The sequence below is a fragment of the Lepidochelys kempii genome, chromosome 2, assembly GCF_965140265.1.
Source record: "Lepidochelys kempii isolate rLepKem1 chromosome 2, rLepKem1.hap2, whole genome shotgun sequence".
NCBI classification, from domain to species: domain Eukaryota; kingdom Metazoa; phylum Chordata; order Testudines; family Cheloniidae; genus Lepidochelys; species Lepidochelys kempii.
Genome location: NC_133257.1, coordinates 85,032,952 through 85,050,005, shown reverse-complemented (window position 1 = coordinate 85,050,005; position 17,054 = coordinate 85,032,952). Strand labels below are relative to the sequence as shown.

The 17,054-nt window shown below is 41.0% G+C and overlaps 1 protein-coding gene across 9 annotated transcripts in view; it reads right to left on the bottom strand.

The window, feature by feature from the left end:
• The window catches only part of SMCHD1 (structural maintenance of chromosomes flexible hinge domain containing 1), a 182,618-nt gene that overhangs the window by 142,305 nt on the left and 23,259 nt on the right, over nt 1–17,054 (bottom strand). For all 9 annotated transcript variants that reach the window (XR_012157252.1, XR_012157253.1, XM_073331462.1 and 6 more), the window contains 7 exons: nt 11,833–11,999; nt 10,415–10,508; nt 9,987–10,197; nt 8,951–9,071; nt 8,680–8,863; nt 6,452–6,649; nt 5,131–5,244 (listed from right to left, as the gene is read on the bottom strand). Coding sequence is in view for 7 of the 9 variants with exons in the window: in XM_073331462.1 (XP_073187563.1) it covers nt 5,131–5,244; nt 6,452–6,649; nt 8,680–8,863; nt 8,951–9,071; nt 9,987–10,197; nt 10,415–10,508; nt 11,833–11,999 (1,089 nt within the window). In the remaining 2 variants the exon portion in view is untranslated. The remainder of the gene's footprint in view (nt 1–5,130; nt 5,245–6,451; nt 6,650–8,679; nt 8,864–8,950; nt 9,072–9,986; nt 10,198–10,414; nt 10,509–11,832; nt 12,000–17,054) is intronic.

Sequence of the window (17,054 nt, the reverse complement as noted above, 5' to 3'; positions counted from 1 at the left end):
CCCTTCCAGCTGGGGTCGAGGGCCTACTGCTGTGAGCCCTATACGCCACCCAGGGGTCCCACTGCATGGGAAAAGGCATCGTTGGACACATCCAGGGTTGCCTGTACCATTGTTGCATCTCGCGAGGTTGGCGAGATTTGGTCCTAAAAGCTTCCCATGGTGGTCTTTGGGTGAAAAGTGTTGGGAGGAGAAGTGTCTCCTATGTAATTCCTCCTGTTCATCATTGGAAATGGGCTAGAGAGCCGGAGAAGTAAACAACAACTCAGTTATTTGGCCCCGAGATCCCTTGTTACCAAGCAAGGGTGACCGCGGCACTGAGGAGACCACTATGTCCTTGTGCTGTGGAAACTACTGCGTAGCCGCTTGTTTGTGTGGTGGTGGTGCCGCTGGTGCAGATGCAGTCAGTGCCTTTGTCAAGACGGTTGGTGCCATTCTCAGCTTGTCCCACCAGTGCCGACGACTGAGTCGGTGCTGGTGGCGGCAGCATTGCCTGTAGTACCGCTCTTGGTGCTGACTCCCGAACTGGAGTGGTTGGTGCCGTGGAGGAGGAGCATCTTGACTCCATTGCAGAGCAGCGGGGCTCAGCAGATGTCCACAGAGGAATGGTGCCAGAGGTGCCTGGAGCCTCAAAGGTGCTCACTCTATCTGAGCTCGACACCGAGGATGGTAACCTCGCCGGGGACCTCTTCTTTCTCCGAGTGTCCCTATTAGGGGAGGTTGCAGCTCGCTTCCTGGATGATTTGGAAGACTGAGCACGCCCATTAGCAGAGGTTTTGCTCGGGTAATCATCTGTTGATGTCAATTTTTGTCCCTGAGGAGGAGGCTGAAGGGACTTTTCCATAAAAATCTTGAAGCGGAGATCTCGATCACGCCTTGCCCTGGCTTTAAGGTTGCTACAATGGGCACATTTTTGAGGGATATGGGTCATCCCCAAACAATGGATATGAGTGGCCATCTGAGAGGGACATCACCTCATGACAAGAGTCACATAGTTTAAACCCAGACAAGCTGCGCATTATGGCCGTTAAAGTTTCCCAACGGGGAAAGAATGGGAAAAATAACAAAAGAAAATACCTATAAAAACTTTTTTTTTTTTTTGAAAAGAACAATAACTAAGCAAACTAGACCTTACTAAGCTACTGCTAATCTAACTATTTCTATTGAGAGAAAAAGAAAGACAGCACGGCCACTGAGCTCCGTCTGCAGCCAAGGACAGTTGAGAATGAACTGAATGTGTCAGGTCGTGCGTGTGCTACATGAGGTGCCAACAGCACTGCAAGATGACTATTGCGCATGCACGCCCCGACCAAGCACTGCTACTGAAAATCTCCGATCTGCGGCGCAGGGACGCACCAACACCCAAAGTGGAGCACTCATAGGGACACTACTCAAAAGGAGAGCACAGACCCATCTCCTTGTGGATTCCATATGCTTGATATAAGTCTTTAGTGCTCTTTTGATATCTAGGGTGTGCCACTGCTTCTCATTTGACAACTATGAACTCCAAGAGCTTGATGCCATGGTTCCATTCTCTGAAATTCCAGATCTGTTATCTAGTTCTGGGTCCCCGGAGCATTCCCCATCCCCTCAGAATGGTGTCTGTTATGAGAAGCTGCAGGCCTGGAAGGCATATGGGAAGACCCCTGTGGACATTCTCTGGAACTACAGCACCTGATTGGGAAACTATTTGGTCTTGTATTTGCTACAAAGAATGGTCCCATACTCTCGGAAGAAAAGCTTGAAAACACCTGATATGACCTCACCCATGGGGAGACCCATATGTGCAAGACCTGAAGGCACAGTGGCTATAGACACTGAGCTATGGTTGGCATTGTACATTTCTCCAGCAGAGATATCAGATCCTGGATCTTCAGGAATCTGCCTAGTGATGGGTATATCTTTAAAAGCGGCAAAGAGTCCTGTGGCACCTTATAGACTAACAGACGTATTGGAGCATAAGCCTTCGTGGATGAATACCCACTTCGTCGGATGCATCATGCTAATGCTCCAAGCTTATGCTCCAATACGTCTGTTAGTCTATAGAGTGCCACAGGACTCTTTGCCACTTTTACAGATCCAGACTAACATGGCTATCCTTCCGATACTGGGTACATCTTTGTCACTGACGCATCTATGTCCACTCCCAGTCGAATTATGTTTGTTGAGGGAATAAGCGGGCTTTTCCTGGTATTACTGCAAAGCCACGTGCTTGAAGGCAATCCAGGGTGTGGGTTGTGGGACTGCATGCTGTGGCCTATGAGCCATGCTTTGCTGTGACTACAATTCGCTACTTACGAATCTGGGTGTCGAGGGTGGATCAGAAAGAAGAGTCTGTCACGCTGAGGATTTTGTTAGTTTGAAGGAAAACTGATCTAGGTTTGCTTAGAAGCTTCTACTCCAGGTTTCTTCCCCCCCGACAGGGTAACAATCCTTTCTTGGATATTTTTGGTGTTGGTAGCAACCAACGGATTGCTGTGCTGGATTTCAGAGAGAGGGCTAAAGCTTCTCTGCAGTCTCAGCTAGTAATTTCTGTTTCCTCCAATAGCTCCTCACCTGTAAGTCTGCATGCACAAGGAATCTATTTAGGATGAGCGATAACTATTCATGGGTGTAATATGACATCCTTGTAGTTACCATGTTAGAATCCATTGCTCATCACAAATCACACCAAGGATTTGACCAAGACCAGGACCGAGATGTCTCACTCCAAGCAATGATCATACCACTAGAAGATGAGCAGTTTGTTTACCATGAAACAAACTTTCCCACTAAATATATGAAAAACCTTTGGTCTGAACACTTATAGCTGAGCCTTTGAAATTATTGCACTGTGACTCTTAGTCTTTGAAGGAAGTCCCCTTCTGAAGGTACGGCTTGTTGTTACACACACACACACACACACTCTCTCTCTCTCTCTTTAGTTTAATCAGGTGTCCTCATTTGGATCTTATGCCCTCAAAAGAGGCATTAACAGGAAAATATGTATTAACAATACTTGAAAGGAAAGATATTTTATTAATATTAAGTTCCCTGCAGGCCACTGACTGGCATCCTGTCTTGGAAAAGTCCTGTAGGTTTTTTGTTTTTCTTTCTTTCTTTCTTTCTTTGTTTTGCACGTGTGATACTTCTTCCCCTGGCTATTTACAGGAGGGAGACAGTATAATTCATCTTGGTCAGGAGATCACACAACAGAAATGGGGTACTGGCACACGAGTCAATTGTGAAAATAGCTTGTTAGCTGTCCCCAGGACCTGAAAGGCTGCCTGACTGCTCCTGCAAGTAAGTATAGTAGAAGCCACCTAGTACCACTTGGAGCTTTACTCAGGAAATCAGGACCGTTTTGAACATGGAAAGGGATTTCTCACTTACCCCTCTGTAATCCCATGAAGGTGCAAGCTCCGTGGGGAGTGGAATCCTCAAGCACCTCTGTTCTGGTCACAGATTGCCTGAGACTCTCAAGGCTCTATATGGAGACAGCCTGGGGAGTAAGGGAGGGAAGAAGCGAGACCTTTCCCAGGCAAAGCAAGAATTTGTAGCTGATGATCAGAAGGCACAATTCCCGTTCTTGTGCTGCCTCAAATCTGAAGCCCTTTTCCTGGCAGAGTGAGGGCCTTTTGGTTGAAAGCCAGATGGGCACAATTTCAGTTAACCTGCTGCCTGAGGCATAGCAGCCCAGGAGGCACTGGCTTCTCTGTATCCCCACACATTACGGGGGGTGGTAGTGGTGGTGACCATGATACAGAGCACTGAGACAGAAACTCTCTGAAGGAGATAATCACCCACAAACACTGTCTCAGGAGGAGAAGGCAAAGAAGGGGTTTAACGCCTGATTTTCACTTGCCTATTCACAATAGTAATCACTGTCTTGTGAAAGACACACTTACTTTTGCCTTTTTGGACCCAGAATCTCTGGTTTACACAGAACTTACTTCAGAGTATCATGAGAAACCCCTGATTCATGGTGCAAGGAAGGGGAGCTGTATAGGAGCCCTGCTTCTCTCCTCGGGAATTTAGGACTCACTTTAGGACTTGTGGGGGAACCAGTAGCTTGGAAGGGGTCTTATCTTTATGGTCCTTTGGTGCCCCAGGACTCAACCCCTTGGTCAGCTGGACAAAGTCCTCTTCATCATCAGTGCCTCTTCTTGCTCTGCTCTGTCTTTCCTGATTGGTTTTTCCACAGTGAAGTCATGGGTGCTATGGGGGGTAGGAGACCCAATATGCCAGTCAACTCAGAGCCCTGTGCCCTCAGACAGAGAGGGTTGGCTGACTGCAGGCTGGGCATTTTTTACCTTCTGTCAAGACAGAGAAAGCTGCCTCAAACACTGAGCACATCTTGGATTTCACTTAATGCTTGCATGGCTGCTCTACCACACCTGAAAGGGGGCAAAAAAGCTCAGCAGAGAGGCACTGCAACAGAGGCTCTGGATGGCTGTGACCACAGAACTGCTCAAATCCCAGACCAGGAGGAAGCGAAAAGGCTTGAAAACAAATAAAAACAATTTAAATACCCACAAAACAGCCCAAAATAACAAATCCAAAAGAAAAGGAAGGGAGCAAAGTGAACCACCACTTGGCAGCTGTTGCAAAAGGCAGAAGATCTGGCAGCAACCAGAAGAAGGGAGCATGGTTAGCACAGACTGAGCCACAGCTTTGAACTGCCTCCAGAATCTTCAGAGAGGAGGAGAATATATAGCCCATACATGTCAGAGCTGTGGGAGAGACTGCTAACAGAAGAGAAATGATCAGGTAAGAAATTTTCCACTCTCAATTCTAACACAGCATGATTAGAATATACATGTGTATTTGTGGTTGACGCTGGGTAGCAGAATTTAAATACATAAAACGCAGCAACTGTGCTAAGTGCCAACTGAGATACTGCACAGCCAAATCAAATTTAAATTAACTAGACCATTTCAATGAACACACCTCCATAATGTGAACTATGGAGATTTATACTAAAACTCTGAACTGCTTAACAAACCTCCAAAAAGTAAAATATCTAGCATGACTGAACCTTAAGTTTTTAGATAGAAAAAAAAGGATAAAAAAATCTAATCTCAGGATCAAATAAAGAGTTTCAAAATGGAATAAGTTTCAGCGTTTGTACAATTTGCTTTACAGCTTACTTACGAGAGCGAGTTGAACCTCTCCTCCTGTAGCATACACATCCCCATCATGATCTCCATACAGAAAAAATTTCAGGATACTTCCATAAAATATTGGAAGAGTTTTAATTGTTTTCACCTAAAAGAGAAAAGACAACTCAGTCATTATCATAAACCTTAATATGGATGAGTTCCTGACACATGTGGTTCAACTATACAGAAGTTACACATTAAAATTGACATTTGTGCTTCAGCCACCTTCCAATTATTCTGCTTGCATGTATAAATCAAACAATAAACCTTTCTGAAGTTAGACATTCCTCATCCAGGTTTTAGTTTGCAGTAGAGAAGCTCTCCTTAAAACACAAACTCCCTGCTTTAAATTAGTGTGGCCTCCAGCATATGCAGCCAGGAACTTTCGCTCAGAGCTCCTCCCCAGACAAATCACAGGATGATACAGTCTGTCCATAGTTAAGGTTGTAATCAGGTTCCATTATAAGACTTATTTTATATCCATCTTGTAACTTGGGTTAAAAGAAATAGCGTGGACTAAAATTTCCAGGTTTATAATAAAGGCTAATGGAGAATTTTTCTGTAAAGCATGGAGCAAACTGGTCAAATTGAGTTACAGAATATTAAAAAAATTAATCTGATTTGAAATTAACATGTGTCCTAAACTAAGTCATCTTGTTACTACCTTCACATTTTTCACAGCTACATTTATTTGAAATCTTGCACATGAACTACAACTGAAGAAAATGGGCCAATTTTATCCTTTTCTAATAATTTTGTTGTCGTAGAACAAAGAACTCTTAGTTTCAGAAGAGAATATAAGGACCTGTCTACACTGTGCCACAGTGTGGACCATGGGGTGTGAATTGATTCACGTGGTTAACTGCTGCTGGAGTGAACTAAAAGGTAGCATAGCATTAACATAGCATAGTCCCAAACAGGACTACTTTAATGCACTCCAGCAAGGTTCACATGGGCCAATGAGTGTGCAACACACTAATGTGCACTAAAAGTTACACACCTCTGGTGCAGACAAGTTTGTAGTGATATGCGCTTTACAAAGGAAACACGACAGTATATTTATAAAGTTTATGTAGGTTGCAAAGTTAAGGAGAAACAGGAATCCTGAAGATTACTTCTAAATTCTGATATTTAACTTTTTAGAGCTTGACTGCAATCTTCACATTTTCTTTTAAATGTGATTTTTGTACAGAAAACTATAATCTGTTGATCTAACTAGTATCATACTTGCCTTATTTACTGTAAATATTCTATATAACATGTATCAATTTTTAACTTTAAACAGTGCCAACATTATCAAGCAATTAACTTACCAACTGTCCAGTTCTGTAAGTTTTCCCATCCCACTCTATTGCAGAATATGTAGCCCAAGGACTTTGCATTCTTTTGGAGGTCAAGTCAGTACGTGTAATTATTTCTTTAAACAGTGTGAATTTTATCTGTTTATCATATTTCTCATGGCAGTCTTTGAGCCACAAAGCAAATTCTCTGTCAATTTTCATTCGCTGCTCCTGTGAAGAGTTTTAGTAGATGCATTACAAAATGTAAATCTGAGTTTCATAGGTGTGAATAAACAACTTAAAGTTAATGGTTGTTCTCAGTGATACTGTAGTCAAAAGTTATTTTTAAAGAGCGTTGAAAAACTATCGCATTCTAAGACAGACTTATTTTAACCCAATAACTGCTTAAAATAGCCTTACTTACTGATATATTGAGTTAATTTTCAAAATGTTGCTTACTACAAATAAGAGGTTATCTTCTTAAGAAAAAAGTCTCTCTCTCACTGTATACCTAGTTACATCCATATAATAAAAACTAGGTATAGCAGAAGACATAGAAATCACTTTTTTATTCTTCAAAACAAAAAAACTAGGGCTGTAAAGTGATTAAAAAAATTAATTGCGATTAATCGCACGATTAATTGTGCTCTCAAATAATAACAGAATACCATTTAAATATTTTTGGAAGCTTTTCTATGTTTTAAAATATATCGATTTCAATTACAACACAGAATACAAGGTGTACAGTTTTCAGAGTAGCAGCCATGTTAGTGTGTATTCGCAAAAAGAAAAGGAGTACCTGTGGCACCTTAGAGACTAACAAATTTATTTGAGCATAAGCTTTCATGTACAGTGCCACTTTTTTTTATTACAAATATTTGCACTGTAAAAAACAAAAAATAGTATTTTTCAGTTCACCTAATACAAATACCATAGTACAAGCTCTTTATCATGAAAGTTGAACTTACAAATGTGGAATTATGTACAAAAAATAACTGCATTCAAAAATAAAACAATGTAAAACTTTAAGGCCTACAAGTCCACTCAGTCCTACTTCTTGTTCAACCAATCGCTCAGACAAACAAGTTTGTTTACATTTGCAAAAGATAATGCTGCCTGCTTCTTATTTACAATGTCACCTGAATGTGAGAACAGGCATTTACAAGGCACTGTTGTAGCTGGCGTCACAAGATATTTACGTGCCAAATGTGCTATAGATGAATATGTCCCTTTATGCTTCAACCACCATTCAGAAATGCGTCCATGCTGATGATGGATTCTGCTCAATAACGACCCAAAGCAGTGCGGACCAATGCATGCTCATTTTCATCATCTGAGTCAGATGCCACCAGCAGAAGGTTGATTTTCCTTTTTGGTGTTTCGGGTTCTGTAGTTTCTGCATCACAATGTTGCTCTTTTAAGAATTCTGAAAGCATGCTTCACACCTTATCCCTCTCAGATTTTGGAAGGCACTTCAGATTCTTACACCTTGGGTTGAGTGCTGCAGCTATCTTTAGAACGCCTGTTCTTGCTTTCAGGAAATATTGTAAATAAGAAGTGGACAGCATTATCTCCCGCAAATGTAAACAAACTTGTTTCTCTTAGCAATTGGCTGAACAAGGAGGAGGACTGAGTGGACTTGCAGGTTCTAAAGTTTTACATTGTTTTGTTACGGAGTGCAGTTATGTAAAAAAAAATATACATTTGTAAGTTGCACTTTTACGATAAAGGGATTGCATACAGTACTTGTATTAGGTGAATTGAAAAATACAATTTCTTTTGTTTGTCATTTTTACAGTGCAAATATTTGTAATTGAAAGTAATATAAAGTTAGCACTGTACACTTTGTATTCTGTGTTGTAACTGAAATCAATATATTTAAAAATGTAGAAAAACATCCAAAAATATTTAATAAATTTCAACTGGTATTCATTCTATTGTTTAATCGCGATTAATTTTTTTTAGTTAATCACATGAGTTAATCACATAAGTTAACTGTGATTAATTGACAGCCCTAAAAAAACCCCAAGGTTTGTGCTCATTTTTGAGTTTTAAAAAGGCTCAGCTTTAAGGGCTACTTATACTGATATGGATTACTATTGCAAAGTGCTATGCAAGTTTCCACAGTGACTTGTCACTGGAAACAGTGCAAAAATTTAGTAATGTGGACAAATGAGCACTAAGAAGTGGGATGAGACTTCCTAAATCACATTCATTGAATTATGGCAAGCAGAAGTACAAATTAAGATTAAAAGCAGCACCTGTCCATTGAAGACCCTTGTAAAAAGAGTGTTTTTGTCTTTTAACTTCAGTTCCAGGTCCATAAAAGTAAGCTTGTTTGTGCTGACCTGAAACTTATCATTGGTAAATAATGCACCAGAAATTCGATTGTAGCATTCAATTGGTGCAAGTCCTCTCTTCTTGGGAGGAGCACACCAGTCAAAGCTTAAGACAAAAAAGTAGAATAATTAGAAACTTAATTTTTTAAAAAGCAGTAAAAATGTTTAAATTGTAGACCTGGAAATCTCTTACTCTTCTACACTTGTGTATGGTATTAACCTTCCATTCCAAAAACATTCAAAAATAGGCCTTTTTCCCCTGGCCCCTTTTTCTACCACAAAGCAGTCATCATCGTCGTCGTCATCTTTTAATCCTAGATTTAAAGGAACATCAGAGTAACCATAATAAAACAAGAGCCAAAACAAGAATATATATACCTGGTTTGTTAAAATTACACATAGCTTCACTGTACACAGAATGTATTTATTTAGTAGGTATATATCACAGAGGGAAAAAATAATTACCAGTAATTCTGTTTATCATATGCCTTTTCCTTCCCCATCTTAAAACACCTTTCTTACACTAAATGGCATCTACTAGAGAACAAAAGCATCCTTTTGTTGCATCAGATCTGCTTATCTTGAATATATGAAACAATTTTCTCCTCCACAGACTCACACCTACATTCAGACCCAGTTTCAGAGGCAATAGCTTTAACACTAGAAACAAAATCAGATTTTGTATTTCCTACACCCTAGATGTTCCTACAGCTTCCAGCAGTACAGATAACCAGCCAGTTGACGGCTTAGCTGTGCATGCATAAATAGACTTCCTTAGGTGTACATGAGTTTAGCCCAAAAAATCTACTTCTCACAGAAAAGAGGCCTAAGGGAGCACAAGTATTATGTACGTGCACAGCTTTCATAATTTAGTTCATTATATAGTTTACTCTAAAACTGAAATTGTAAAACTTAACTTGAAAAACAGCACTAAATCTCAACTTGGTTTAAATTGCTCCCCCCTCATACGTTATCATACTCAGTTTCTAATTCATCTCAGTACAAAGAATTGTGAGATGGCTCAAGATGGAAATTTGCCATAAAAATGGATGAAGATGTTGGAGATCAGTATTTGCTTCAGAAAGAATATTCTTAAGTCTTTTTAAGCAGATTCTACGAATGATGAGCACTGGAAATATGTATGTAGCATGTTGACAAAATGTAGGATTATATATATAACTGTCCCCAAAATTGTAAAATTTAAAACTAGTAAGATTTAACTGACTTACGTGATGGAAAGCATGGATCATCAGGATATGTTTCTTTATCATATAAGAAAGGATGGTAGCGGATGATGCCCTCCACTATACCTTCTCCTTCAACATGTGACTTAAACTCAAAGCTATCTGCCGCAGAATTTATATATAATGTCTGCATGTCATCTTTGATCTCTCTAAGGTTGACCATCTTAGGTACCTTTCCTTTTTCAAACATCAAAATCTAAAAGAAAAACAAAACAAGAAGTAGTTTTATCTGTCATCAAACTACACTCAACACAAAATGTTACAACTGGTTAACTACATTTTTTAAATTAATCATCATCAAATGTCTCAGTTTTCGATGAAATCACACACATCTTTCAAACACTGCAGTATTTCCGAGCAATTAACAGTAAATGTAATTACAGCAATGTAATACGTTACCATATATATCCCACCTCAATATCAATGTTGTTGAAAGGTCCAGCTTCTTTCATTGTAGCATTAGTTTCATTTCCTTTTGGTCCATGGATATAGTAATGATAGATATGTCTGAAGTTATTAAAAAACGTGTTTTTAACTAAATCAAAAACACACCCAGGAAAAAGTAAAGCAATCTAAAGTTCAAAATTTACAAAGCCTAAATATATTAAGAAGTGTTTTTATATTAAACAGGTTTCTTTTTTATTTAAAATTTAACTAGTTCTTGGCATTGTTGGAAACCCAAATTCAACTGCATGGAAACCACAAGGTGAAATGACTAGAAACAGTGGCCAAGCTATGTTAGCTACATTTAAGGTTCATTATTTTTATTTCACCAACTGAAAAGGCAAGGGTATCTAGTTATAGAGATATCTACTCTCAGACTTATCAGAATAGGTGAAATACTTGCATTCGAGGAAAGACTTGGAAATATTTAGATGCCTTTGCAAGGCAATAAATGACTATGGTGATATGTATTATTTTGATGGCAGTTTCCTTTATAGGAAGGCACAAAGTAATAAAACTCCTGTAAAGTGTTTTGAAATCTACAGATGAAAAGTGCTATATAAGAGCAAGGTATTTTTATTTATTCTGATCATCAATTTTGTAATGGTGCCACATTATCTACACAATAATTAGTATGTCACAAATAATCCTTATACTTTCTTTTAAAAACAAAACAAAAAAGCATTTTACTACAGTATGAATAGCTAGGTTGTGTGCATGCAATGATCCATTAGAGAAATTATACTTCTAGAATTCTTGTTCTCAAGGTATAAAATCCAGTTTTCAGAAGTCTTGAGAACCCACATGTGCTAGATTGTATACTCTGAGTCCAAAATCCTGTGAACATTACTAACACATGTAAACAGTTCCACTGACTTCAATATTTTAATAATTGCCCAATCCTTTAGGCTTCAGTGGGACTACCCATAAACATGCCTAATTTAGCCACATGTGTACTCTCAATAAAGCCTACACAGTTAGTTATTTATAGAAAATTACTGGAATATTTAAGGCAATGGGACTATTTGTGCGTATAGTTAAACCCATAAACCCTGATCCTGCAATCTAGCAGACTTATTTAGAAAGTTACCAAAAGGTTTTTTCCTTTTAACATTCAATGAAGATTCATACACAGGGAGTTTGTAGATTTGGAAAGTTTTACACTTCTTCATAGCAGAGTGGAACTGGAGTAGAGTTTGTAGTTTATATGACACCAGCTGAGTGTACTAAATTTCAGTCATTAGAATATTTATCAACATTATTAATAGTAAATCCAAACGCAAATTACATCACTAAAAGTATAAGAACAGATTATTGTCCGACTTTGCATAAGTTTTTCTTTTTTTAAATAAGAAAAATCTTTTACAAAAATTAAATGTTGACTCACGCCAACTGCCTTGTCCAAAGATTAAAATAGTTTTTCAAGTACTGCATGTGATCTGGTTGTACACCGGTAACGACAACCGCAGTGAAACTCTTCTTATCCCTTTCTTCCATTATGAGATTGTGTAGAAATCGTTCATCATCACTGGTGATATGAGCAGAGTCAGATGGCTAGAAAAAGGGGCCAAAAATGAAACAAAGACAGGAATTGAACTGTATACTTTTCTAAGTCCCTATATATCATTTCAAAGATGGGTAAAAAAAGTCCTACCAGCATATGGAGGCAACAATTGCAAAACACTCTAATATCAGACATTACATGGGAGGATAATCCTCTTTGTTTAAGAGCATCCTATTTAATAAACTGTAAGTATTTAGTGCTCTCCATTTAGCGACCTTCAATCCAACACCATCAATGTAATTCTATACAGGGGTCTTATACTGCCTCATCACTGTAGTAACTGGACATAGAACCATAGAATCATAGAATATCAGGGTTGGAAGGGACCTCAGGAGGTCATCTAGTCCAACCCCCTGCTCAAAGCAGGACCAATCCCCAATTAAATCATCCCAGCCAGGGCTTTGTCAAGCCTGACCTTAAAAACTTCTAAGGAAGGAGATTCTACCACCTCCCTAGGTAACGCATTCCAGTGTTTCACCACCCTCCTAGTGAAAAAGTTTTTCCTAATATCCAACCTAAACCTCCCCCACTGCAACTTGAGACAATTACTCCTTGTCCTGTCCTTTTCTACCACTGAGAATAGTCTAGAACCATCCTCTCTGGAACCACCTCTCAGGTAGTTGAAAGCAGCTATCAAATCCCCCCTCATTCTTCTCTTCTGCAGACTAAACAATCCCAGTTCCCTCAGCCTCTCCTCATAAGTCATGTGTTCCAGACCCCTAATCATTTTTGTTGCCCTTCGCTGGACTCTTTCCAATTTTTCCACATCCTTCTTGTAGTGTGGGGCCCAAAACTGGACACAGTACTCCAGATGAGGCCTCACCAATGTCGAATAGAGGGGGACGATCACGTCCCTCGATCTGCTCGCTATGCCCCTACTTATACATCCCAAAATGCCATTGGCCTTCTTGGCAATAAGGGCACACTGCTGACTCATATCCAGCTTCTCGTCCACTGTAACCCCTAGGTCCTTTTCCGCAGAACTGCTGTCTAGCCATTCGGTCCCTAGTCTGTAGCGGTGCATTGGGTTCTTCCGTCCTAAGTGCAGGACCCTGCACTTATCCTTATTGAACCTCATCAGATTTCTTTTGGCCCAATCCTCCAATTTGTCTAGGTCCCTCTGTATCCTATCCCTGCCCTCCAGCGTATCTACCACTCCTCCTAGTTTAGTATCATCTGCAAACTTGCTGAGAGTGCAATCCACACCATCCTCCAGATCATTTATGAAGATATTGAACAAAACCGGCCCCAGGACCGACCCCTGGGGCACTCCACTTGACACCGGCTGCCAACTAGACATGGAGCCATTGATCACTACCCGTTGAGCCTGACAATCTAGCCAACTTTCTACCCACCTTATACTGCATTCATCCAGCCCATAGTTCTTTAACTTGCTGACAAGGATACTGTGGGAGACCGTGTCAAAAGCTTTGCTAAAGTCAAGAAACAATACATCCACTGCTTTCCCTTCATCCACAGAACCAGTAATCTCATCATAGAAGGCGATTAGATTAGTCAGGCATGACCTTCCCTTGGTGAATCCATGCTGACTGTTCCTGATCACTTTCCTCTCATGTAAGTGCTTCAGGATTGATTCTTTGAGGACCTGCTCCATGATTTTTCCAGGGACTGAGGTGAGGCTGACTGGCCTGTAGTTCCCAGGATCCTCCCTCTTCCCTTTTTTAAAGATTGGCACTACATTAGCCTTTTTCCAGTCATCCGGGACTTCCCCCGTTCATCTTACAGTAGTGCATTAAGCTATGTGACTAACTTATGTTGTGTGGTTCATTCTCTCTCTCGTCGTCTAGCAGGGAGAAGTGTGTGTAGAGTTTTGTTTTTGAGATTTTCCTTTCTAAGTGTACATGCTGCTATGGGTTAAAAATAGAAAAGGCAAGGTCCAAAAAGTGCACTTTGCACATGAGTGGGAGGTGGAGAGCCCTTAGTTCCTGTAGGAGTTTGTTCCAGTCTCAGTCAGGCCCGAACACAGTTCTTTCTCCTGCACAGATAATCTTCACTCTTTGATAAGAAGTTCCATTGTGCCTGAGGAAGGGAGCTCTCAACCACTGTCCTTCATCCTGGATCCTTAGGCCATCTTTTAGATATGCTGGGCACAAGCCACTGGATACTGTATGCAGTATCTGACCCTAATGCTGTGACGCTATGTCTGGGCAAGGGGAAAGGTGAATGGGAGGTTGGCCGGACATCTGGAGTCGGTCTGACAGCCAAATTGTCTTGGTAGTATGGGGTCATCATAGCAATAGTAGCCATGTACTATCTTATGTTGGATATTTGTCTAGGGATCACAGTGATCCATTGGAAAGCACAGAGAAGACTTCGAGATTATCAGAGGAGGGAAGCATCTGACGTCTGGGAGATCCTAGGCTCATGCCTCCCCTGGAACTCTGCATTTGGCATTCTCTGTGATGGCAAATAGATCTATGGTCTGGTTCTCCAATAGTCAGCATATTGGGTTGAGAATGGATTTCCACAACCACTGCTTATTGTTGGTTACCACATTTCTGCTTCTGAAATTCATGAGATCTTTGTTAACCTCTGGAGGCAGGGCCACTGGGGTCACTCCATATTGCAGAATTCGATGGCTTTCAGACAAGTGGGGACATTTGTGCACCTCCCTGCTTGTTGATATAGTGAATTGCTGACATTGTTCACCAGGCTCTACACTACAGAGTTCTGTAGACCATCTAGGACCACTACACAGAACAAGCTGATGGCTTTCAGCTCTAAGATGTTCACATGTAACACCTAAGGAACATACTCCTTGGATTTGGAGGTGATTCAGGTGGGTGCCCTAACCTGTCTCTGATACAGCCACAGTAAATGTCATTGCTGGGAAGGGGGTTAAGAAGGACACCCCTTTTCTTGCATTCAAGGGGTCTAGCCACCAAATGACTTCTCAAAGGACTTGGGAATCGTACCATGGCCAATCTGTTCATGAAGTGTTTGGTTGGGGTATGCACTGTCCTTGACCAATGTTGGAATGTGTGAAGTGTATGTGGGTAGAGTGGAGAAAAGTCTGGCAAACAGTGTCACCTAGGCACATGTGTCCTAATAACCCCAGGTATGGGCAAAAGCATCACATTGTTCTTGTCAGTGACTGAAAGGAACTGAATAAGTTTCCTGATAGATATTCTTGGGCTGACTGTGTTGAGTAGGGCTCCTATTAATTCTATCCTCTGGAATGGTGTGAGATTTCTTTGTAGTAACCAGAAACTCTAATTGAGAGAACATGGAGAGGGACTTGATTTAGTGTTGTCTTGGTCTCACCTGGCACTTGCCTGTGACCAGCCAGTCACCTAGGTATGATAGATGTGAAGTACACTACCACTGCCAGATGCTTGGGTAAATACTCTCAGTGCTATGGTGTGTCCAAAGGGTAGAACCTGGGTCCCACTATGAATCTGGAGTACTTCCTGTGGTCCAGGTGGGTGGCAATGTGGAAGTACACATCCCACAAGCTAAGAGTAATGAACCAGTCGTGAGCATGGAGTGATGAAGGAAAGCATTACCCTTCCTGAATCGGATGCAATGTATTTGTTGAGTGTTCTCTGATCTAGAACAGGATGAAGACACCCTTCTTCAGAATGAAGAAATACAGAGTATAGAAGCCTTTTCCTCTTGGTATGCCTGAGGCAACTCTTCCATGGCTCCTAGACAGAGGAACACGGCCAATTGTTTGCAAGAGTGTCCCTTGAAGGAAGGGGGTAGAAAAAGGAACTGGATGATGATATCTAGCACCTATCTGTCTGTAGTATTGCCCAACCATGCTTGAAGGAATGAGGTAAGGTGGCTTCTGAAGGAAGTACTCTGTTGACTTGGTGTAGTTCTCGACCTAGCTGCCAAATCTGCTGGTACATGAATGGAGCTCTGTACATGAGTGGAGAAAAGTTAATTTCCTCTGCTGTCTCTTGACACTTTTTAGACTGGTACTCAGGCTATCTATCTATAATAGGAAGACATCCACTGTCTTTCTTAATGTTAAAGTGGATGGTGGTACACCAGAAGTGTGCAGATTCCAAGAGATTATAGAATTGCCTTGGAATTATTAGTGAGCGTAGGACATTGTTTTCTCATTAAATAGCTCTATCCACTCCTTCAAATGGCAAATCTTCAGTAGTGACTTGTAGTTCACAAGAGATGCCCTCAGCATGGTTACTACAGTGGCCATGGATCTAGCTGTGTGATGTCATCTGCACCCAGCAACATATTTATCAACTATCATCCCTCTTTTACAATGTCCTCTAGAGCCTCTCTAGCCTCATGAGGGAGCTCGTTGATAAATGGCACCACTTTGTCCCATGTTAAAAAGTCATCTTTGGCAAGGAGAGCTTGGCAACTAGCCAGCTGTAGTGATGCACAGCAGTTGGTCTTTCTCCTGAACAGATTCAATCATTTGAATCTTTGAATTCGGGTGCATTTTGGCATGATTTTTCTTAGATGGCCAAGACCATTAGAGATCTGTGGTATTCAACCCTGAAAAGGTATAACCTGGCATCTTTTCTCAACATGTTCTGCTGGTGCAGTGGCTACAATTAGTGACAGGGCTTGATGGGTCTAGTAATCTCTTATTTATGAGGAAGGCAATTCTGGTAGGACCTGCAGGTGATCAGATATCAAATAGTTCGAGAGATTTTTCAGGTATTATCAAAGTTCCAATCGCCAGTGAATCTGCAAATCATACCAGGAACTCTTGCAATGTTTTGAAATCATCCAGCATTGGTACCTGTGCTAAAGCAACTGCTTTGTCACGCAAAGAGGAAAGGTCTTTTTTGGGGGGGGGGGGGGGGGCGGTAGTGAGGAGACACCAGTCACTGATAGGTTTGTGCCTCTAGGTCCCACTCCTCCTAGTACTCTGTCATCTGTAGTCGTGCCCATGAGGCTACTGGAGAAGGAGATCTCCTCCTCAATGGAGGCAAGTGGCTCCTTGAGGCTTGGGAAGATAGATGCCAGAATTACTACAGTGGCATACTGTATGAATATACGGGTGGAACGGTAGGTTCTTCTGGTGGTACTGCTCAGGAACTGTA